This window comes from Sciurus carolinensis, chromosome 6 (assembly GCF_902686445.1).
Source record: "Sciurus carolinensis chromosome 6, mSciCar1.2, whole genome shotgun sequence".
In the NCBI taxonomy this organism is placed as follows: domain Eukaryota; kingdom Metazoa; phylum Chordata; class Mammalia; order Rodentia; family Sciuridae; genus Sciurus; species Sciurus carolinensis.
The window spans coordinates 27,731,056-27,756,579 of record NC_062218.1 but is presented as its reverse complement, the minus strand read 5'-3'; the positions used below and the strand labels follow the sequence as shown (position 1 = coordinate 27,756,579).

Genomic DNA, 25,524 nt, shown 5'->3' with positions numbered 1-25,524 from the left:
ATGATAAGATCTGCCTTCTAGAGAGAGCAGTGAGGAGAATGTCCTGGAAATGGCTAACGCTTACTCAAGGACACTACTTAGAATTAAATTGATCCAAGTGAAAGCCAACTGGAGTAGATAGACTTTCAGAATAATGGGGAGAGGGGCAGAATTTCATAAGAAAAAGATGATCCTCTTTTACCTAGTTGAAGGTGACTCTTGATAGTAGACCTGACTCAAAGGGGGATGCATGAGGTGGACATTGAGGTTTAGCACTGGAGGTAAGGAGTGAGTAGGAAGTAACAAATGATGTCATGAAGACATATGATATTTTCTCTTGGGGTCTCCCTTTTTCCTTGTTTTCTCTCATGCTTCAGGAAAAACGTGGTCTAAAGCAGCACTGATCAGTGGATCTTTCTTCAGTGGTGAAAATGTTCTGTATCTGTATTTTCAGTATGGTAGCCACAAGCCACGTGTTTTTGAACCAAACACTAGAACAGCTAAAATGTGGTTATTGTAAGTTGAAACATGCTGTAAATAAAGATATGCTGGATTTTTGAAGATTTTTAGTAGGGGGAATAAGGAATATTAACTCAATTTTTAAGTAGTTATTGCATGTTAATATTTCAGTTATTGGATTAAATAAAATAATCCATTCTACCTTTTTTATTTTTAAAATATAACTAGAAAATTTGCAAATAAATTTGCAGCTTACATTATGGTTTTTGTATTTCTGTTGATTATGCTGTCTCAGAAAGATATTATAGATATTTTTTAACCTTTCAGAAGATTAAGCAAAAAGGTAAAGAATACTTGAGGAAAAAATTGAGAGGATGGTCATTACAGTTTGAAAGTAATATATTTCACAACCTCTCCATAGCTAAAATAAGATAATATAACATTCAATTTTGATACTACAGAATTTCAACTAGGATATTTGTTACTTCAACACTAATGAAGAATGGAGGAATGTAGTATTTGACTAAAGCCATATGTTATGCTTTAGCTATAAAGCACTTCCCTCTGACTTTTCTCATTCTCTAGATGGGTTCTATATCCCAATATAGGTTTCTGAAAAATTCATAATACTTAACATTTTTTGTTTTTGTTTTTCTCTATCTTTTTCTGCCTGCCCTCTCTGTATTTAATTCCTGCTCCCCCCAGAGGGCAGTGCTGGGGATTTAGTAAAATTTTTATTCTGATAGTGGTGGCAATTTTAAAACAAATCTTTCTCATCCTTACAATTATATTTCCTAATTGTTAATCTTTTATTGTGGAAGGAACTCAGAGGAGCCAAATCTTACTGGATTTTTTTGCCCCCATTTTGTTAGCCAGTTTAATGATGTTCAGATTTCTTTCTGTACTGATGTGAAATGTCAACTTTATCATATATGAGATTCTTTCAAATAATTGAGACTGATTTTTTGAACTAATAATGTTTTAGAAATGAATTTCTGGATCAAATAGCCCAAGGTTCAACAAGTGAAATTATATTAAGTATGAATTATCCTAGCATTTTGCTTTACTAGTTATTGCATAATAGCCTTATTTTCATTTGTTTGTATCTAATCTGGTTAGGTTAAATACAGGAGTTCCTTAACACAGAATTATTTTAAAATCTGCACTTTGATACTACATGAACAGTTAGGACTTTGAGCTTGATGAATTATTTGCACAGTTGTTGATGTTTTTTATTAATGAATATGTCAGAAAACAGGCATCAGTGGATAATTTCTTATTGCTTGTGTTTTAGGTGATCTGTAAGTCTGATGCACCAACAGGGGATGTTCTTCTTGATGAAGCTCTAAAGCATGTTAAAGAGACTCAGCCTCCAGAAACAGTTCAGAACTGGATTGAATTACTTAGTGGTAAGCCACTATATAAAAATAAAAAATAAAATTTTGTTTAAAAGCATCTATACAATTTTAAATTCTTTTGAAAGGAGCCCATAAAAAATAGCAGAATCTTGTTTAGTTACTGAGGTAGATTTGAAGGTTATTAGTCATTGAGAGGGGAAATTTTTTTTTTAAATCTGTTTCATCTTCTTTAAAAAACTGAGCATATATTGATGAGATGTAATATTCTTTCTTCCAGCTCCCTTCATTCTTTATCAAAATTACAGCCCACTTCCTACTCTGTGTAGGCTGGTTAAGCTGTGGAGATACATTCAGATGCTCCACCCAAAAACCATCTCTTGATCTTATACCACATGTACTAATAGTACATTAGTTTAATAGCATATTTTAGACTGCCACATGTCCTTTGACAGTATGTGCATTGTCACAGGAATTTAGTATAAATTAGTATGTCACACAGCGGGGTGGGTTGACATTTAAGATGACTGTTTCTTGTATTTACCTAACATTTTGAGTGAATTTTATCTAGTAACTGAACTTGGTTCTTAACTTGAGCTGCTATTATACTGTTCCCACTTGATGGAACATTGAAGAGATGTGAAGTCTAAGCTTTTCTCAAAAGTATTAAAATACAGTTGGGATTTAATTTGAGTAAATGTATGCTTTCTATCTAGAGAAAGTACCAAGATTTTGCTTGGTGATTAAAATTTCTTTTCTTTTGGTAAAATATAAATAATGAGACGTTTACCATTTTAACCATTTATTGTATACAGTTCTGTGTCCAGCTTGCTGGTTTTTAAAAAAAAAAATTTTTTTTAGTTGTTGATGGACCCTTATTTTATTCATTTATTTATGTGTAGTGCTAAGAATTAAATCCAGTGCCTCACACATGCTAGGCAAATGTTCAGCCCCAACTTTTTGATTTTTAAAATTTTAAATGTTCAGTTGCTTTAGGATAGTATGTGATATCCAATATCAGTTGTTGCAACAATACAGACATAGGTGCTATGAAACCTAAGAGATACTTTCAGATTGAAAGAATCTTAAAGTCCACTTTGAACAATTGTTTATGTCTAATAATTTGATAACAGATTAGAGTTTAACAGTGTGGTTCTTTGAAAATTCGGTAGCTCAGAAAAGACAAATCCTTGAGAACTTCAGTAGTTGAAGGAAGATGTAGGCCTTGGATTTTTAAGGAATAAGAAAGAAACACAGAAGGTAGTATACCCGTTTAGAGGGATTAGAGGTAATGGTAAAATTGGTGAATCTTCCTTTACATGGTGAGTCTGTGTTCTTAAGACTACATGCTGTTGCATTGTTAACCAAAATGGGTGATCATATGTAAAGAAGAGAGAATGACTAACATAGGTTTGTTGGTTGTTATTGTAACCAGAGGCAGAGATGGTACACAGGAGGCTTTTAATATAGAAATAAAGAAGGCAATTAAAAAATGTTAAGAAACAAAGTTTCTTTACCTGGGATGGATGATATACCAAGAGACTCATTTTATTATTATTTACATTATACATATATTCATGTTAAAACATGCATTTAAACATGCATTTAAATCTCTCTTAAAAATTAATAAAAATAACCAGGCACACCTGTAATCCCAGAGACTTGGGAGACTGAGGCAGGAGGATCATGAGTTCAAATCTGGCCTCAGCAACTTAATCGAGGCTCTAAATAACTAAGGAGACCCTGTCTGTAAATAAAATACAAAAAAAGGGCCGGGGATGTGGCTCAGTGGTTGAGTGCCCTTGAGTTCAATCCCTGATGCCCCCCAAAAATAAAATAAAAAATAAATAAAAATACATATATTTAAAATAGACTTGAAAAAGTTTTCAAGCTATTAAAAATTTTTTTAAGTTGTCAATGAACCTTTATTTTTATTTTATTTATTTATATGTGGTGCTAAGAATCAAACCTCACACGTTAGACAAGTCTTTTACCACAGAGCTACAACCCCAGCCCTAAACTACTATTTTTAAGAATAAAATTAGTCATGAACTGAAATTGATTTCTGTGCATGTATAAATATGGGATGAACCCAACTACTAAGTATAATCACAAAACTCTAATATTTAAAAAAAAAAAAAAAAAGAAAAGAAAAGAAAATTACTGGCTTTCTAAAACATTAAGGTATATGTGGTTGATCAGTTTGGTCACAAAATGTAACTAGACTGCCAAAAGGTATGGGGGAAGCCACTTATAGTTTTGTAATATGATATCCAGGAAGATAGGAGTTCTTAGTAGAGAAATTATTTAGGTATCTGTCACTGTCATTCTCTTCTAGTGTGATTGTTGGGTGGTGAACATAACCTCTTAAGAACTTTCCCTTTCATGTATACTTTTCACACTTTCCTTTAAAAAATGAATTACAAGTAAATTCTATATATTTTAAATTTGCATGTGTAACTTACCAAGTCTTTTCACATATATACACACAAAAATTTAAGGACTGGATCACAGTGATATCTTTTAGTCTGGTAATTCAATCACTACTCATTCATCAAGCATTTTATTACAAAATTTTAAAAAGATTTTCAGTATTCTTAAATTGCAGCAACTAAATCTTTAGTAGCTAATGTGGATTAAATCTCTATTGTATTTTCACTAATCCATCTGTACTCCTTCCATCCCCATTTATACTAGTGTCTTAATTATGCTCAACTTGGGGGTGACTTTATCCTTTGCACTTGGCTTAATTTGGGTTTTTCAAACATAAAAGACAAATTTCAGGATACCAAGATACTCATTTATTTCATTATACCTTTTTTCTTGTGTATCACAAGAAGTATACAACATTTGGGATATTCCCATATGGTTTCAACCTTCTGCTCATGAAATTTATTTTTTATATCTGAAGAGATCTGAAAAGCCATTTCAGTTTTTATATCTAAGGAGATCTGAATAACTCACTTTTTCTTGGAGTGAGCACACATGGTTTGCCCTCTTCCAGGGAATTGCTACCAGAGAAGATGATGACTTGGTCCCTTTTTATTACTTCCTCTGAGGCAGAAATGGTTGCCCATGAGAAGGTCCAATCATAAATGGAACACCTTATTGAAGGTGGGTCTGTGTATAGGCTCTTCTCAATTTTAGTAGCAACATTGAACAATTAAGTTAGTATACTTTGGAGTTGAGAAATTTCTCACAGGAACTATGTAAGCATTACATGTTCCATTGGTTGTAATATATAAGATATAATTGAGGGTAAGGTGAGGGTAGGTCTTGATATGACTTCAGTACAATAAGCAGTGGTCATAAACTGTTAATCCTGTTTATTTCCCTTGAGAAAGAAAACAAATCATTTTGTAGCAGCATTAGAGGAATGTTCTTTTTAAGGCCTGCAAAGAGAAATTTAATTGGGTTTTCAGAATTATATACATCTTTATTTCCTGTTGTTTGGGAATAGATGACCAAGGGGCATAAAATTCCTTCCTGTTTGACTTACTAAGTTAAAATTGGGTAGATTATTTGTTCTGCTACACTTTGGTTTGATGACAACATAAACATATTGAAGCAATAATATCTAATCAGTTAGAATTGCCAGGGGATAGTAGTACTTTTTTGATAATTTACATATTTACTGTATAGTTAAATAATTTAGAATTAACTATAGTTTTTAAAAAAATCATTTTTACAGACTGCATTTTGGTTCATTGTACACAAGTGGGTACAACTTTTCATTTTTATGGTTGTGCACGATGTAGATTAATACCATTTGTGTAATCATACATGTACATAGGGTAATGATGTCTGTCTCATTCCACCGTCTTTAAATAGACTTTTATGTAAGTTTGGCTAGTATTTTCTGTTTAAATTTCTAAAAATCAATTAATAGAACCCATTCCACTCTAGTTGAGGCTGCCTATTCTCCTGCCATTGATATGAGGAAACAAAAAATAAAACCCATACTGTTTGATGAAAGATGCAGCAGACAGGCATTTATTGGGGAGACAGTGGGTTGGCAAAATAAAAAATTGGAAGCCCCACACCCTTGAAAGATGTGTGCTTCCTTTCCAGGGCTTATAGCCTGCATATAATCACTGGCCATGCACTTTGTTGTTTCTTCTGCCTACAATGCAGACTGCTGTTCTGTTCTTGGGATGTTGAATCTTCCTGGATTTCTAGAATTAACTTGGCCTTTCTTTTTTAACTTTCTTAGAAATACCCCTTAAGTCTACGGCCATACCACCCTGAACGTGCCCAATCTTGTCTGATCTCGGAAGAAATACCCATTATTCCTAAACTCAAGTCATTTCTCATCATTTGGGAACTTTGTTCATTATTCACAGGACTGTATGTCAGTTTTATTCTAGCCAGCGTATTATATTATGAATGTTTCCTTAACTCAATTTTAAATTCTTACAGGGTTAAAAATATGTCTTAATGTTTATATTCTTGGTACCTACTTTGTGCTGAGAACATTGTGAATACTGTAGCTTTTTTCATCTAGAATGTTGATTTTGCACAAGTAAATAATACTTAACATTTATTGAGAACTTACTGTGTATCAGACTCTGTTCTGAAAATTTGATGTTTCAGTTAATTCTCATATAATAGCCCTATGAGCTTGATGCAGTTGTTATCCTCACTTTACAGATAAGGAAATGGAGGACAGAGGTTGAGGCTGCACAACTGGAAAGTGGCTCAATAAGGGTTTAAACTGAACCAGGCTGGTTATAGAGCCTGTCCTTAAACATCTTATTTTATTCAACTGCCTCATCAAGTTACTTATTTCTTGACATTGAATGTAGTTGTGAGCTTGTTTGACACCAGAAGTTGAAATAAGAATTAAGTTTATTACTTAGTGTTTTTCTTTCATACTGTAAGGTTGTTAAAATCTAAGATGGTCCAAATATATTTCAGCGTTTTTGAAAGTGCCAAGGACATCAAATGTATGATTGTTTTTATTTTGTGGAAATTGTTTTGCCAGGCCTTTTTACTTGAAAAAAAATTGTTTTCTTTAAATCCATGGAATGACTTTAATTACTGATAATTGAGGTACCAGCCTGTGTGTGTGTGTGTTTATTTTTATTTTTTTCCTCCTGGCACTGGGGATTGAACCCAGGGAGCACTTTATGAGTGAACTACATCCTCAGCTCTTTTTAGTTTTCATTTTGAGGCCAAGACTTGCAAAGTTGCGGGGACTGGCCTTGGATTTGTAATCTCCCTGCCTTATCCTCCTGAGTAGTTGGGATTATTGGTTGTGCCATTGTGCCTAGATGTCATATAACATTTGACAGTTTTGAAGCCCTTACTTTTTCACAGTAAATTCCCAAAAGGGCAATTTCATTCCTCCTTGTTTTTTTTTTTTTAAGTTTGTTTTCTCTTCATTGTGTGCATATTTTCCTTTAAATTAGATATTTATAATAGCTGTTTTAGGTTGTTGTCTGCTAATTTCAATACCTCTGTCATTTCTGGGGGATGTCTGATTTGGTTAACTATTTCCTTTATTTTTTCTCCCTTAGTGTGTTGGATCACATTTTCTTCCTTCTTTGCAAATCTAATGATTTTTGTTTTTAATTGAATGGTAGACATTGTGAATATAATTTTAGATTGTTGAGTACTGAATTTTGTGGCTTTTATTTTAAGAGTGTTGAATTTTGTTTTGGGGTAAACAGTTAAATTACTTGTGGATCATCTTATTTTTATTTATTTATTTATTTTTGGTACCAGGGATTGAACTCAGGGGCACTTAACCACAGATCCCTAGCCTGTTTTCGTTTTTATTTTGAGACACAGTCTCACTGAGTTGCTTATTAGGGCCTTGATAATTTGCTGAGGTTGGTTTTGAACTTGGATCCTCTTTCCTCAGCTTCCCAGGCCACTGGGATTACAGGAGTTCACTCTGTACCTGACTTGGATCATCTCATTTTAAAGCTAGTCTTGAGTGGTCTAGACCTAGTTTAACCCTACTACTACTAGTGTCATCCTTCTGAGGTCTCTTCTGCATGTCTTGTGTGTTTATTGAGGTCTTCCCACCTGAAGTTTTCCCCAACTCTTTGTGAACCCTTGGAATTGTTCAATTTAAAACTTTCTGGTGTTTCTTTGTCTAGCCTTGCAGAATTTCTTACCTTAAGAAGTGTGGTTTAGTTTTTAATTCAGAGACTTGGGAATACCATCCAGGGTTCTGGACTTCCTTTCTGTGCACAGCTCTTGCTTCAGTACTTTGCCTTGTACGTTCCAACTTCCTTGGCTTCCCTGAACTCTAAGCTCTGACCAGAGTGACTGCTCTGTTCTGTCTTCCTGCTCCGCTGCCTTGTGTTGTGCCTCCAGGTAGTAAATTTGGATGTCATAGGGCTTGCTTAGGTTTCCTCCAGATTTATATTATGGTGAGGCAAGTCCAGGATTGATTGATTACTTTGTCATAACCCCTTTTTTCATTAGTATTCAATCATATAGTAACATACTTGTCTATGCCCAACTGAATAGTAATATAGTTTAAGGCCCACTGGAACTTTGTGTGATGATAAAAATATTTTATTTCTGTGTCATCTAGTCAGTAACCAAGGACTGCACATAGCTATTTGTACTTGAAATGTGACTTGAGCAACTGAGGAACTGTATTTTTTAATTTTAAATTTAGTATTTCTGGGTATTTATTGGTTCTGTAGTGAGCAGAGCAGTTTCAGGTTTTCTTAGTTTCATAAAATTTCAACCTTAGAGCTTTTGCAACTAATTAATGATGCCTGTGGTTGATCTTTAACATGTTCTAATTTAGGAAAGTACCATAATTTTTTTCAAATTATAAAAATAGTTAATATTTATTGGAGACATTTAGAAAATAACAGAAAATATGAAGAAACTCCAAAAGATAAGCAAGCTTAATCTTTTTTTTACATTTCTTTCCAATTTAGTATAAGGAAAAAAAATTTTGTGAAAAATGATTTGGTTTTATTTAAAATATTTATCTTAAAAGGAAGTATGCATAGATGATGAGATTAAAATTGTGAAATTTGTTGTCTTCTTAGAATCAGCTTTATGTTATTTGTCATCAAAGCAAGCCTATACAGACTCTCCTATCTTTATAGACTATGTGTGGCACATTCACGAATAGCATGGAACCCGTGAATTTTTTTTCCTCTTTTGTCCATTTGTTGTAGAATTGGTATTTGGTAGAGAAACTTCTTACTTTGCCGTTGGCTGCTTTTTGACAGTAGCTGGAATGAGGTAGAAATATAATTTAATATTAGTTAATTTTCCCATTACACTAAGGGTGATCTATGGTTTGAAGACTGTTTTCTAATTAGACTTTTGTGTGAATACTGTGCCTAAGAATGTGCTTAAAATTCAAAGGTCTAAGCCTCAGATGCTTCATGGTCTTGTTGGGGAACAAAATATTGTTATTTATTTCTTGGGGGAAAAAATCAAATTTTGCTGCTCATTCTAATAGTACAGAAACTTTGCAAAATTAGCAAGTAATATTCATCATTTCATTTCTAACTTCTAAAATCTTTTGTTTAGGTGAGACATGGAATCCATTAAAATTGCATTATCAATTAAGAAACGTGCGGGAACGATTAGCTAAAAACCTGGTGGAAAAGGGTGTACTGACAACAGAGAAACAGAACTTCCTACTTTTTGACATGACGACACATCCTCTCACCAACAACAACATTAAGCAGCGCCTCATCAAGAAGGTACAAGAAGCTGTTCTTGACAAATGGGTGAATGACCCTCACCGTATGGACAAGCGCTTGCTGGCTCTCATTTACTTAGCCCACGCTTCGGATGTCCTGGAAAACGCGTTTGCACCTCTTCTGGACGAGCAGTATGATTTAGCTACCAAGAGAGTGCGGCAGCTTCTTGACTTAGACCCAGAAGTGGAATGTCTGAAGGCCAACACCAACGAAGTTCTGTGGGCAGTGGTGGCGGCATTCACCAAGTAACTCTGTCAGAAAGAAATGTTTCCTTTCTCTCATGTAAACCAGTAGTTTTTCTTCTATTGACTTCTGGTTTTCTGCAGTTTGTACTTTCCCACACAATAATTGGCTTTTGTTTTATGAAATGTTGGGTGGCTTTTTCTTTTTTGTATGTATGCAGGATTCTGCTGGTACGAGAGGCCTTCCTCTTTCTGTTTTTAACAAATTTTACTGCCATATTGGCATTCCATCCCTGTTGCCATTCTTCACTGTTATCTGTTTTGGGTTTCTGGTGTACTTGGTCTCTCAGAGTACTTCCAGTCACCTCACGTGCACAGTTTTTGGATTACCTCAACCTGAGTTTTCCCACATGTGCATGTACATCTAGCATTCTGCCTACAATTCAGACAGAAGTCACAACAAGGCCTTCAACTCACCAAAGGTAAATATCTGTATCTATTAGGACATTTTATACATAGACCTCAGTTGAGATGTATACTTAGCAAAATTATTTTTAAATTGAAACAGCACAGTAAATACTTAATATAAAATGCCCCTTGGATTTTTGCTTCCCATGTAAATCTATTGTATTATTACACTTGTTATAATTTTAACTATTAAATCATAAAGGTCCAGTTATTTCACAAAGCCAGTTTGGGATGAGCTGCATTCCAGTTATGCTGTATATAGTTTGAATTATATATAAATTACTTCTGGCCACCCTGCCCCCATCTTAGTATTTTGCAAGATTTGATTAGTTGTACACCTGGTGCCCCTTACTTGCTTCAGTCATTGTTATTTGATGGCAAAATAGACCTCTCATCATTGAAAGAGAGAAAAAAATGTGTATCTGATTGGTGCTGGGATTTTTTTGAGCTCTGCTGTTCATGGTACTCTTTGCCTATGCATCTCTTTTTGGATTATTATTTTTTTGGGGGGGTGGTCTTAACTGTTCTTATGATTTCTGTAGGGAAGAGGCTTGTGACCAGTACTAATCTTGAGTACAGTTTTTTCTGTCAACAAGTAAATTAATGTCTGCTCTGAAATGTCATTTATCTACTTATACTTCCTTGGGGGAAAAAAAAAACAAATGTCAGTCCTAGCAGATGTTGCATGTAAATTGGTAGCAAGTAATGACTACAACTCAGATGATTAAGAATTTTGTAACAGAAAGCTCTGCTGTTTTAATTTTTTATATACAATTATGATAATTAGCACATTGTAAGAATAGAAACCTTTGCTTTTAAAGTTTATTTTTACTATTTCTTTATCACTGTTTATCTTATCACCATTGGTTTCATAATGTAAATACTATACATTGAAAAAATTAAATGTCAATTTTTTATTACTATAGTTCATGTTAATAGTGGGGCTTTCAGGTGTTTAGGAATTTCTTTGTTTAACCTTCATTGCAAAAGTACTAGATGGTGTATAACTCTAGAGTTCAATTTTAAGGGATTCCCTAATATGTATACTATCTTTTTATCTGAAATAATAAATAAACTATGATCTTGAAAGTGCCTGAATCAGAGCAAGCATGTCATTTGTATTTTTGTGTTTTGAGTTTGCTTTCAAATGAAGTTTTACTCAGTATAGAATTGTCAGATTTCAATGCAAGGCTTGGAAAACTTTTTCGTAAAGACCCAGATATTTTAGGCTTTTAGAGCCACATATGTTGTTCGTTGCAGCTACTCAACTTTGCTGAATGAAAGCTGTCACAGACAATACAAATAAGAGACTAAGCTGTGTTGGAATAAAACTTTACAGATATAGACAACTGTTCATGACCTGTAGTTTGCCAGCCCCTGTGTTATTGCATGGAAAAAGACACATTTTTCTGTCCATTCAAATAACCTCCTTAACTGGGCATGATATTGCACATCTGTAATCCCAGTTACTCAGGAGGCTGGGGCAAGATGGTCTTGAGTTTGAGGCCTGCCTGAGCAGTTAGTGAGAGACCCTGTCTCAAAAAGAAAAACCTCCTTTTTCTCCAGAAGTGATGTTACTGATGGTAGTTACATGTAGAAGCTGTTAAAAGTTTGTTTCTCCATAAAATGGATATTGGAAACATACCAGTATGCTGAAGTTTCTTACCAGGTGAAATATTAGTCTTTTTTCCATTGAAAAGATTTTAGAAGCAAAGTTATGGGTTCTAAGATATTTACTTCAGCAGCAGCATCAATATTCCCAAGTAAGGGATAAAGGGCTTGGCCTATACTTCTGTTATGTTTGTCAGTATTTGTTTCAAAATAGTGCATACTCACACTTAGCCAAGGCTGTATGTTTCTCCAGTTCCGTCCTTGCTTCTATAGCCAGAGGATAGGAAAAGTAGTAAAATTGGTAGGAGCAGGTGTTATGTAGAACTGTCTTCTATAAAAGGTATTGTTTGTAGTCTCTTTACAGTGGGAAAGATGTCTTTCTATGAAAATTATCATTCTGTGTGATAGGAGCAGTATTTCACAGGTTATTGTCACTGTCAGAACTCAGAATCAGGCAGTGTATTTTTATACTAAAACTTACGTAAATATGTACTGCGGGAAGAATTAGTTGTTGCTGTTTCCTTCTGACCTCTTTATATTTTGTTTAATTGGTGAGTGTTCCTGAAAATAACCTGATCTAGTGTAGTGCTCTAACAGAAGCTTACTAAACACATGGTTTATGCCTAGTGAGGTATCATATATCTCATTTTGACCTCCCCACACTCTAGTTACCAACTTCACTTAATGAGAAGAGGCATGGAGTGGATGAGCTGCTTGATCTCTCATTATCTAGTAAAACTATTCAAGCTTTTGATCCCAAAGTGATGAAAATAGTGACAACACTCAACTACAATTTTTCCATTTTATTTGGGCACTGGGAGGGGGATTCTTTAAGAGAACCAGAACAGCAGTCATGCGAAAGCTTCACACAGTGGTGTAAATCAAGATCCTGGTGTAATTTGCATACATAATCTTTTGGGGGATGAAAAAGTTGACTTTTTTAAAAGAAATAAACTTTGATGTATGTCAGATGTCTATGGATGCCATTGCCTGCTGAAGCAGGATTGAACAGTGACTTCTGACTCACCATCACTTAGATCTTCTGGTTGTGAAAAGATGGGTACAGTAATCTTTTAAAGCATAGTAAACCCCTGAGTTTGGTCATTATTCAAAAGAAAATGAAAGGTGCTGGTGTCTTGAATGGTGTGGTAGCAGTGCAGGACCAGTGAGTGGTGGCACCTAGCCTGAGGTTGACAAGGGTCTGGTGTAATTTGTGACTGCTAGGCATGGCTACTTTGTCTCAGCAACTTGGAAATGGCCAGTTACATGTTTAGGTGAGGTATTTAATGAAGTTTATTTTCAACTCCATGGCCTCTCCATCTTCCATTCACTTATCGTCAGATGGTACTGCTCCATTTGACTTCATCTAGATCAAGGTGACTGACCAACTGGGGTTTGTCAGCCCATTGGGTCTCAGGATGATATGACTGCTTCGTGTAAGTTCTGTACAAATGTCATGTATTCTTTAACAACACTGGGAAACTGGTGTTACTAACTTTGCAGGATATCATTCAATGGGTGTGGGTAGTAACAGATTAATTAAATTGATATGCCCACTTTGTCAACACAATGTTAAAATTGTATAGGTGTTTACTCCTAATAGAATAGTGGTATAATATAACTCCCACTAGTTTCATTAAAAACTGATGTACAACTTGCTTTTTGCACTTAGGTTTTAGAAAGCTTTCAAGAGTAAGTGTACATTATTCTGAATGACTTCATTGTACAGCTTAGTTAAATATCCTGACTGGGCATGGTGGCACACACCTGTAATCCCAGCAACTTGGGAGGCTAAGGCAGGATGATTTTGAGTTCAAGCCAGCCTCAGCAATTGGCAAGACCCTAAGCCAACTCCGTGAGACCCTGTTTCTAAGTAAAATACTAAAAAGAACTGAGGATGTGGCTCAGTGGTAAAGCCCCGCTGGGTTGAATCCCCGATACCCCCCACCAAAAAAAAAAACTCCAATTAGTTCACATTTGGGTTATGCTTGTTATTTCTCTTTATTTACAAATAGTGTTATATGTTTTTGTATATGTGTCTTGATGTAGGATGGAATTAATAGAAAAGGAGTTGAAAATGTAAAAGATAAAATGAAATTTTTTTTAAGATTCATGTTGACTTCTGTGCATTTATTAATGCTAGTGTTGACTTCTTTACACCCTGAGCAGATAGAAGATGTTAGCATACTGGCCTTTGCCAAGCTGGTAGGGGAGAATTAAGTTGTTTTAATTGTTGAGGGATTATCATGTACTGTCTTCACTGGTAATTTGTATTTCCTCTGAATTACCTGTTCATGTTCTTTTTCTGTTTTTTTCTAATGGGCATTGATGTTTTTATGTATTGATTTACCAGGACTTAACCCTGTGTTTGTGATGCAGTTGGTTTTCCCAGTCTTTGGAGCTAAGCTGTGGTAAGTTTTTATTTCTCTTTCATTAGTATTCAGAAGTATAAGGTGCAGTTCTCAAGCATGGAGTCGGTAGAGATCTTTCTACTAAAGAGGTGTGCCAGGTGGTCAGATTTGAAGTGTGTAAATTTGAAGGAGGTACAACTATATTAACAAATGAAAACTGTATAGGTTATGGATATAGTTGTATGCAGACTTTTCATTAAAATTATGATTAAAATCCAAATGGAAAAACATAAATGTAAAGGCTTATTAATTATTATAACACAGATACGTTCACAGCTATCACTGAAGTCTGAAGATAGAACTTTTCTAGGCACCCTGAAGCCTTGTGGCTTCCTCCCCATTATCTTCCTAACTCCTAAGAATAAACACTTGTCCTGACCCTGGTGTATACCTTTATTAGGTTTGTTCTATTTCTTTTTTTCATCTGCTGTGTCCTTTAAGTTTCCTTTAATCTATAGGTTCTTCCTACATCTCTGGTTTTTCCTTTGCAAAATACTTACTGGTGGAATTTTGTCTTGTGGAGTATTCTCTTTCTCCCCCCCCCCCCCTTTTGTACTTGGGATTGAACCCAGATGCGCTTAACCACTGAAGCATGTCCCCGCCCATTTTTAGTTTTATTTTGAGACAGGGTCTCCCTAAGTTGCTTAGGACCACACTAAATATTTGCAGAAGCTGGCTTTCATCTTGGGATACTCCTACCTCAGCCTCTCGAGTTATTACATTGTGGACTCCTGTGGAGTTTTCTAAAGTTTAGATTTTACTGTTTGCCTCTGCATGGCATAATTTTTTTTAAAGTAATTATTTAGTTGTAGATGGATACAAGACTTTTAAAAAATTTTTATGTGGTGCTAAGGATCGAACCCAGTACCTCACACATGAGGGGCAAGTGCTCTACCACTGAGCCACGACCCCAGCCCTGCATGGTGTACTTTAATATGTTTCTCTGACTTTTTGTTTCTTGAGAATTGGCGGTTGACTCTAGAGGGTTCATGAGATTCAGGTTTCTTTGGTGGTGTGTGCTCCCACCAGGAGACATATAATGCTGCCTTGTCTCTTGTTTGGCAGTGTTAGCAGCCTTTCCATTGAACTCGTAGGTCTTGTGATTAACTGGGGTTGCTGAGTTGGGCTTTTTAAATTCTTGTCATTTCTTCTTTGTTCATCAGTTAGAATAGTTCTACAAATAAAACCCCCCAAAACCAAAAAAACTTTACTTTTGAGTAAAGTTAATACAAGAAAGGTAGGATCAATTCTAAGGTTTACTTGTCAGTTTTCAAAATAGAGTTGGGTGAGTCTTCTCCAAATATTTATGGAAAGAAACTGTCATCTATATATAATTGTCAAATAGTTGTGTATATATGTGGAGTATAATGTGATGTTTTGATCTATGTATACATTATAGAAAGATTCAAACAAACTAATTAGCATGTATATCACCTCAATAACTTACTTCTTTGTGTGTGGTGAGAATGTTACCATATCAAAAATCTATTCTTACAGCATATTTGAAGTAGATTACCAATCTTGGTCACCATGCTGTGTGGTGGATTACTATAAAACTTATTCCTCCAGTTGAACTGATATTTTGTACTCCTTGATCAGCATCTTCTCTTTACTCGGCATTCACCTCCACACCCCAGTCTCTGAGAACAACCTTTCTATTCTCTTCTTTTTATTTTTTTATTTTTATTTTATTATTTTATTTTTTTATTGTAAACAAATGGGATACATGTTGTTTCTCTGTTTGTACATGGCGTAAAGGCATACCATTTGTGTAATCATAAATTTACATAGGGTGATGTTGTTTGATTCATTCTGTTATTTTTTCCCTTCCCCCCACCCCTCCCACTCTATTCTTTTCTGAGATTGACTTTTTTAGAATCTGCACATAAATAAGATCATAACTGTGTTTTGTCTTTTTGTGCCTGGTTATTTCACTTATGTATTCTGGTCTAGTACAGTTCTTTTTTAAAAAATATTTTTAGTTGTAGATGGACACAATCCCTTTATTTTGTTTATTTAGTTTTTTTATGAGGTGCTGGGGATCAAACCCAGTGCCTCCCTTTTGTTAGGCAAGTGCTCTACCACTGAACCACAACCCCAGCCCAGTTGTCTTTATTAATGCTCAAAATGACCTATCTTTGGCTAGTGCATTCTTCTTCAAGGATCCTTACTCTTTCTGGTGCAATCCTAGTCGTCTTTAATGGCTTAGTATGGTCAGAAGTTCAAGGTTTGTTTTGTACATTTTCTTCCCTATATCTGTAATCATTGCTTTCTTCCAAAAAGCCATGATTTTCTTCTGACATAAATTGGTATTTTAAGACCATAATGTGGGGTTTCAGAATATTTACTGTTATTGCCATGGTCATTGCTTTTTGGGGAAAAAAATTGTATTTGAGTGCATGTATATGTGTAAATAAAAAATAGAGTACCTCGGGGCTGGAGTTGTAGCTCAGTGGTAATGCTTGACTAGGACGCATGAGAAACTGGGTTTGATTCTCAGCTCCACGTATAAATAAATAAAAATCCATTGAAACTAAAAATATTTAATAAAAAATAAAGTACCTCATAGAATTTGAGTTTGGGAAGATGGTGGTGAAGGTTACACAATGTCAGTATGCTTAATGTCACTGTATACAGTGATACTGCAGTACACAGTATATAGTTACATACTTAAAGTGGCAAATATGTATATTTTACTATGATTAAAAAAAGGAAAAAAATACTTTGAGTTTACATTCAGATTCAAGTTTAAAACTATAGGGTATTTCTGTCTTTGATTTGTAAAGCTGTATCTCTGCTTTTCCATATCAGGAATCCTAACTCTCAAGGAAATTGGTGATGTTCAAATTAGAATACATACTTATTAATTTGCTTTCTATCTTTACACTCATGACATTCTTTTTAAATATTTTTTTTAGTTGTTGATGGACCTTTATTTTATTCATTTATTTGTATGTGGTGCTGAGAATTGAACCCAGTGCCTCACGCATGCTAGGCAAGCACTCTACCACTGAGCCACAACCCCAGACCCTCATGATGTTCTTAAAATAACAGTTTTGCTACAATACCAGCAATATATGATTACCGAAAGCAGAGTTTAAAAAAAAATTTTATTTACCCACCACTGCAAAAACAAAACAAAACAAAATGTTTTATATATGCTCTTCATTCTAACTAAACTAAAAATATTTTTTGTAGTTATGCTGCCACCTGCATTGCAAGAACAAAGTCATTATGTACCATAATCTCCTTTGATTCTTCCTTTGATATTTCTTTTTTTTGGGGGCTACTGGGGATTGAACTCAGGGCACTTGACCACTGAGCCACATGTCCCCCCTTATTTTGTATTTTATTTAGAGACAGAGTCTCATTGAGTTGCTTAGCACCTCCCTTTTGCTGAGACTGCCTTTGAAATCTTGATCCTCCTGCTTCAGTTTCCGGAGCCACTGGGATTATAGGAATGCACCACCGCACTCAGCTCTTCCTTTGATTTTTAACTCTTCAAGTACATAAAATATTCAATGTTTAAAACTATTCCTAATATCACTATCTAGTCATTTTGGTTGTCTTCAGAAAGGGCTTGTGAGAATAATATTCCCTGAGATTTTGTATACCAATGGCAAGATTCTTGGGTCACATTTTCCCTGAGTGTCTTAATCCATTTTGCCCATTGTCCCAGATGTGTAACACCTATAAAAACTTAAATTGAGCAGTAAATATTAACCAACTTCTTTTCTTTTTTTTTTTTTTTTTTTTTTTGCACGGTGCTGATTGAACCCAGGGCCTTGTGCTTATGAGGCAAGCAGTCTACCAACTGAGCTACATCCCCAGCCAATATTAACCAACTTTAATGCACTGGTCCTTGAAATATTCACAGAACTGAAAACTTGGGATTAATGGGATAAGTGTGCTCTTTTTGGCAGAAAACATTGCTGTCAAGTTTTGATGATCATGATTTTCTGTCCCTCATGAGTGCTTTCTTATTTTTGCCTGGATGCCTATGGGATTTTCTCCCCCAGTATTTTTCTGATTTTAAGAGAAGATGTTTTGGTCTTGGTATGTTCTTTTTTTTGGTACTTTTACTAAGAAGTGTCAATTTTTTTTTCTTGATTTTAGTAAAATTAAAGATTTTAAGTATTCTGTTTCTGTTCCCTTCTTTGGATTTTCTCTTTGGGGATTCCTGTCATATACTCCATTTCTATCAGTTTTGCTTGGGTTCTTCTTTATTTCTTACTAATCTTTAAACATTTCTCTCCTCCTACATTCTCTTAAGATTTTATTTATGTTTATTTACCAAGAATGATATTTCTACTTGATTCTTCTGAAGTTAATTTTTTTCCTGAATTTTACTGGATTTCTGAGTTTTTCTAAGGTTGTTATTTGGTCATATTTTGTGACAATTTTCTTTCTAACATTTTTTTTTTTTTGGTACCGGGGATTGAACCCAGGAGCGCTTTACCACTAAGCTATATCCCTAGGTCTTTGTTAAATTTTTTATTTTGAAACAGAAGAATTTTAAAAAAAAAATTTTTTTTTTATTTTGAGGCACGGTCTTGCTAAGTTGCCCAGTCTGGCTTCAATTGTGATCCTCCTGCCTCAGCCTCCCGAGTCACTCGGATTATAGGCATGTGCCATGGCACCCATCTCATGTCATTTTCTTGATGTATTACAGGTCATTTGAGCCATAGTTTTCATAGTTTCCTGTGTGTTTTAGTCGTGCTTTCACTGCTGCAACTAAAAGACGCTCCTAGAGCAACTGTAGAGGAGGAAAGGTTTATTTAGGGGCTCATGGTTTGAGAGGTCTCAGTCCATAAGAGGCTGGCTCCATTCCTCAGGGCTCATGGTGAGCAGGACATCATGACAGAAGAATGTTGAGGTGGGAAGCAGCTCACATGGTGATCAGGAAGCAGAGAGAGAGACCCCACTTGACAGATACAAATTTATGCCCCAAAGCCATGCCCCCAGTGCCCCATCTGCCTCGTTAACACTCAGTTAATCCCATCAGGGAGTAATTCACTGATGAGTTTAAGGCTCTCACAACCCCTCTGAACCTGCTTGCGTCGTTTCACACGTGAGCTCTTGGGGTATGCCACATCTAAACCGTAAGATCTGTGCCTGTCTCTCGTATGTGTTTTTTGTTTGTTTGTTTTGGTGTTTTTTTTTTTTTTTTTTTTTTTTTTGCATCACACTGGGGATTGAATTCAGGGCCTCTCGCCTGCTGGGCAAGTGCTCTACCACTTTGCTATATCCCCAGCTCTGGTGTACTTTCGTTGTCTGCAGGTAGTGTATTTGCTTCTCATCTTGTTTTTTCTTATAATTTTTCATGGAACTTGACCTAGATTATATTTTGTCTCTTTTCTTGAATTACTTTTCCTGTTCTTTTAGGAGAGAGATGTGGGTCAGAGTAGCTTAACTATTGTCTTGGTGAAGTGTTAAGATACATGGCTGTTTAATCTTGGAGATTTCTGCAGCTGTTCCCTGTACTTGCTTTTATCTGATTCTTATTCTTGTTCCCTATTGTTCTTGTCTTGCTGAACTTGGATTCTGTTTCCTGTGCTGTCTCCTCATTATGGAGTTTTAGAGGCCACAGCTTGCATCAGCTCTTTCCTCCTTCATCCCACCCAGTTCACACACTTGCCTACTATGAGAGGGTGAAGAATTTGCAATTTCAGCTGCTGTTTACTGTGGTTTTTCTATCAGTTATGTGTGTGCACCTTTTGCATATTATGTTTCTCTCCCTGCCTTCTGTTTTCTGTTCTCTTGTCCCTTTTCTCTGCCCTTTCCTTTACCAGTTATGTATTCATAAAAGCCTTGCTGACTCCTAGTTGGTAGAATTAAGTTCTGAATAAGCCTGCCATTTGGCCCAGGATTGGTCAGTAGCAGGTTCTTCATAGCTCTGTTTTTTTCATTTAATCCTTTAGGCCAAGAGTGAAAAGTTGTATCCCTGCTGATATCAGTCTTTATTGAGGTGCTCAGCTGTTTCAGGGATATCAGGAGGAGGGTGGTGGAATTGTGGTCACTGTGGCCTTTGACAGTGAGTGGTGACCTGGAGCAGCTAGTCACTGAACCAGTTGAGTCCTGTCATTGCAAGATCCTGCCTGGGGAAGCTTCCCTTAGATTAGACCATTCCTTGCCTCTTTACTCTTCTGACCTGCTTAGACTGACCACTAGGTGCCTATAAAAAAAGAAAATGATACTTCTGCAGTCTTACCTTCCCATCATCTTTTTTTTTTTCTTTTCTTTATTTTTCATTTAAAAATTTATTTTTATTGTAAACAAATGGGATACATGTTGTTTGTACATGGAGTAACGGCATACCATTTGTGTAATCATACATTTACATAGAGTAATGGTGAGGCATGAAGATGACTTGGGTGTTTCCTCGTTTAGGATTTACCTTCTCCTGTAGCCCCTATTCTTCAAGTTAAGGGTTTTGATGGCATTCCTCAGAACTCTCATGCCACCTTTGCTTTCATTTAGAGAGAATTGTTTCCCATTCCATTGTTCTTCAGTTTGGTCTTAGGTTTTATTGTACAATGGATTTTGTAGTTTTCCACATTCATAGAATATGTTGATGTCAGTTTCCATATTAGAACTAGTTTCCCTGTTTTTGTTCTTGGTACTGGGGATTGAACAGTGCTTTACCACTGAGCTACATCCCTAGCCCTTTTTAAATTTTTGAGACAGGTTCTCCTTAATTTGCTGGGTTGGCCTTGATGATCCTCCTGCCTCAGCCTCCTGAGTTGTACCATGTCCAAAGAGTTTTCCTCTTTGTTTTTGTTCATTTCACATATCAGTGGGTTTCAGGGAGGAGGATTACACAAACTGATTCTCTCCCGAAGAAAAGCTACTCAAGTAGGGGTGAGCTGAGCCAATCAGAGCCTTACATTTGGAAAATTAGACAGTGGTTTGTATGTCCAGAAAGATTCTGGGATAATAAGTAGGCCAAAATTAAGACAAAATGGCATGCTTGGTAGGTTTTCTAGGTGACAGTTAAGGATTGGGGATAAGGTTGCCAGCTGGGAGACAGCAGGCCAGCAGAAATAGACCCACAACCATGGAGTTCTACCAGTAGGAGCTGAGTGAAGACCCAGGAACCCCCAAGTTCCTCTAGTCCTGTGCTGGGTTCCATTAGATTTCTATGAGATGCAGTCTTCCTTGGGCTACTCTAGGTAGGTGACTGCATCTTAAAACCAAAGAACCTAAATAAAGTAGATGCTTTTTGGCTCTGAAGTAGGATCCCAGATCATCCAAGTGTGAGGGAGATGATGAGTAGGTAGGGTCTCTGAGGAAAATGAAGAACATAGTCACTGTGAAAAATGAGAGAAAAAACTGACAAGGAAACAGTTGCTGTGCAGCATCAAGGGTCTAGTTGAAGCTGGAAATCATGAATTTATAGCAGCATTTTTTGGTGTGTGATAGTTGGGATGATCCAGACTGCCTGGAAAGACTGGTCAGTGGGACACAGGATCTAAGTCTCTGGGCTGTGTTCTGCCATAGGTGGTCTAAAAGGAAAGGGAATGGGAAAGACTAGGATTCTGATGGGAAAAAAATGGCAGTTGTCAAGGGAGTAAAAGCCTTGTAATTGAATATAGGAGGTAGTGGGAGGAGATGACCAGAGCCAGGAGGTTGTGGTAAGTGTCATGTGTTTTAAGATTTTAGAGGCAGAATGGTTTTAGATGGTGTCAAGGTTCTGATTGTGACCATGAAAAGTAACAGCTAATGAGTTCTTTTGCCTTTGTACCTCTCACCTCTTTAGGTAATAGCAGATATTGTTTATCTTGATATTACTCTATAAATATAGAACAGTTAAAAAAAAAACACGTAGTAAGCAGAGTGTTTATTTTTTTAAAATTACTTAAAAAAGTTGTTTACAGAGATGTGGATTTACATAACTTGGCAACAACATTAAAAAAATGTACAGGCTATTTCATATTATTGCACTTACTCTTTAATATATAAGGCATTTTATTTTACATAAATAAAAGATAATGTATAATATACAACAAGTGTGGTGCCAGTTATAGTCAACCATACAATTCAACGAGATGCATGTGGGAGGGTGGAAATGAAACCCAACCCCCTCAGCTTTCACGGTATATTCTTGCAACTACGGTTTACATGTTATGACACACATTTACCCTCATAGCTTACTGTGAATGACTGACCAGTTTAAAAAAAAAAAATGAGCTTTAGTAGGACAATACTATAGTGTTCACTTCAGGAAGTGTGGGAGTTTATTAGACTAATTAGAAATACTAGTCATGCCTTGAACACTGAAGACAAATAGCTTTGTATCTCTCAGGATCAAAATTCAGCTTTTGCTTCTTCCCTTAAATTCCTACTGTTGGTCAGGGAACCCTTCTGGGAAGATGGAATAGAAATAGCTGATGACTTGGTGCGATAAGCCAGAGATCCACCCTGAACTCTTCAGATATGAGCATTAGGGGATCTCAGAAAGAGACCATGCCATTGCTCTGGAAAGTTTTGTCTGTACACAGAATGGTGCATTTTTTTTTTTTTTTTATTATTAGAGTTTCATAGTGGATTCTGCATTTCTTAAAGGCAAAGCTGTAAAACTAGAGGCAAAAGATGGTTTTCAATATTGACTTCAAGTAGTCGCTGTCTTTTAGGCAAGAAGCAGAAACCATGAAATTGACCCCAGAGACTTCAAAAACAATCTTGCATGCACCTTGCATTGACTTCCTATAATATCCTACCTGTAACTGTAATGAAAATTAGAAGCTAAGCCTAATCAATCAGGTATTTCTAGCTAACTTCTGTACTACATTTTCCTTTGCATAACCTGTTGAAAAATGAGAAATCTGGGCTCAGGCAAGCCAGGTATTTCACTCCCATCTGAGGGACCTCTCAGGGCCAGCTTCACAGATCTTTAGCAGGATTAGTCCTCAGAAAAATGATGTATAAAGATGACAGCTCAAGTATCTCCATGATCTGGGGCTCATAGCCTTTACCCAGCTGTAGGTTATTTTTAAAAATCAACATAAAATCTTAGAATCATGCATGCAGGTATGACAAATACACTCTCCACCCGTATTCCCAGGACTCAAATGGCTGGCTTTTCACCATCCGAGGATTTAAGTTGTAAATACTACATACTCCTTCACCTTGACAGTGACTCACCCTGTTTTTCCATTTTCTTCCTTGTTCTCACGTTTTGGTAAACGAAGCTGATGAGGCTTTGGAATTTAGGAAAATAAGGTATAGTGCAAGGGGAGAAAAGCCAACTTTGTCACAGGGGAATGGCACATGGACTAAGAATGGGTACTTTGAAGAAGCTCATGGCAACTGGAGAGTGCTCACAAGCAGCATGAGTCAACAATCTTTTGCAGGAAAATACTTTTGGTGAAAGGAAGAATTTGCAAAACAGGAATACACAGCAACAACTTCAGTCATTATAGTTTTGTTATACCAGGTCAAGAAAAGAGATCCATTACTTAGAAATGCCACGTTTCTGAAGTATACTGGGAAAGAGGAGAAAAACCAACCCAAAGTTTTTCTCAACGGGATTAATTTAAGCTTTTCAATTTGGGTTGTAAATAGAATACCTTCATTTATAAATCCGAGGACATTAAAAAGATACTTCTAAAAATTTAGTTGAAATGAGTGGTTGGAGTGCATGAAATATAGAAATGGAAACCCAGTGACTGACAGTTCTGCCTGCTCTTGTGTTGATCAGTCTTGAATTCAAGCACTTACTCAAGAGAGGTCTGAAACCAGATGCAAGGTGCTTTCAGATCTGCCACTCCCTGCTCCTCTTGGGCAGTGAGACTCATGGCTGTTTAGTGCAGTTTTTGAAACTGATACTCTGTAAAGCAGCCTTTGACTTAAACTTGGAGAAATAGAAAGTGATCATTACTTCATAGTCAGTAACCCATGGAGTTGAACTCTGCACCAATACATTATACATTACACTAGTTAAAAAATACTACTTTCTGTATTTTGCTTTTTCATTATTTGGATAATTCCTGAGCTCAGCCTAATGATTAGGTCATAATTTCATTTTCTCTAAGCCTTATTTTCTTTTCAGGATAACATACATAGACCTACAGTTCTTCCTTCCATTGACTATGCTTAAAAGCATGTCACTTACAAAATTATATAAAACTAGTCTTTTTAGCTGTGACATTGTGTCACCCGTCGGGTCTCTTTGCACCAGGACTGTATGTCGGGAGAGCTGGCAGGAGGGATGTGAAGGTGTGCTAGTTGTTTCTGCTGAAGAAGGGCATGTCACCTCTTGTATCCCCACTGCAAACATAAAAGGAGGGCATAGGCACTGGAACAAAACGAACCCTCCAGCCTCCGTGATCCAGGTGGAAGGCTGCCAGAGTTCAACTTCATTGCTGCTGCAACAACAGGTCAGGATTCGTGGAAAAGCACAAAACTTGGAGATTTTTATAGTCCTCATCTATACCATTTGTTGTGTCAAGAACCTGTCATTTAAAGAAGTCATTCTGATTTGCTAAAATGAGGAAAGAACTGAGAAAAGAAGAGTCATGTTAAAATTCATGAATTCTGATGCTTTCTAATTACTAACTGCACCGGTCCTTCTGGAACAGACTTCATAATATTCCAGGCATCAAAGTGCATGAGCCCAACCAGCGGCTTCCCATTAATAGCAAGAATTTCATCTCCAGCTTCTATTATTCCAGCTTGTTCTGCTGCACCACCTGTCAGAACAAATGCAGAATAAGGGTTTGACGATTTCATAGCTTTCCAAAATTCCTAAAATTTAAATGTGAAGAATCTCTAAATGATATGCCTATATTCTTAGAATAGGGAACTATTTCTTAAGATACAAAATGCAAATACCAATAAAAATAAGTTGGACTACATTAAAAAAAATACTTCTCATTCCCTCCCCCGCAGAATATAAGCAAGACAAAAACAAACAACTGACAAGGGGGGTGAGATAATTTAAATGTGTTCAATAAACAAAGGGTTAGTATCTGTTACTAGATGAAGAACTACAAACGAATAAGAACAACACAAAATAAAGAGAAACTTGGTGTTACGGTTTGGATGTGAGATATCCCCCAAAAACTCATATGTGAGCCAATGCAGGAAGGTTCTGAGGAGAAATGATTGGGTTGTAAGACTCTTAATCAGTGAATTAAACCCTGATGGGACTAATTGAAATGGGAGAGTGTGGCTGGAGGTGACTGGAATTGGGCTGTGACTACGGGGTATGTGTTTTGTATGTGGAGAAGTGGAGACTCTGCTTCCTGATGATGCGAGTTGCTTCCCACTGCCACACTCTTCCGCCATGTTCTTCCTCACTTCGAGCCCTGAGGAATGGTGCTGGCCTTCTAGGGATTAAGACTCTGAAACTGAGCCCTCAAATAAA

The 25,524-nt window shown here is 36.2% G+C and overlaps 2 protein-coding genes across 11 annotated transcripts in view; one reads left to right on the top strand and one right to left on the bottom strand.

The window, feature by feature from the left end:
• The window catches only part of Golph3 (golgi phosphoprotein 3), a 36,453-nt gene extending 25,600 nt beyond the window's left edge, over positions 1-10,853 (top strand). The window contains exons 3-4 of the mRNA XM_047556519.1: positions 1,733-1,847; positions 9,309-10,853. Coding sequence (XP_047412475.1) covers positions 1,733-1,847; positions 9,309-9,733 — 540 coding nt within the window. The 3' untranslated portion in view covers positions 9,734-10,853. The remainder of the gene's footprint in view (positions 1-1,732; positions 1,848-9,308) is intronic.
• An 11,830-nt stretch (positions 10,854-22,683) lies between these two features.
• The window catches only part of Pdzd2 (PDZ domain containing 2), a 362,396-nt gene continuing 359,555 nt past the window's right edge, over positions 22,684-25,524 (bottom strand). For all 10 annotated transcript variants that reach the window (XM_047555256.1, XM_047555263.1, XM_047555261.1 and 7 more), the window contains one exon: positions 22,684-24,847. In XM_047555256.1, coding sequence (XP_047411212.1) covers positions 24,684-24,847 — 164 coding nt within the window. In that variant the 3' untranslated portion in view covers positions 22,684-24,683. The remainder of the gene's footprint in view (positions 24,848-25,524) is intronic.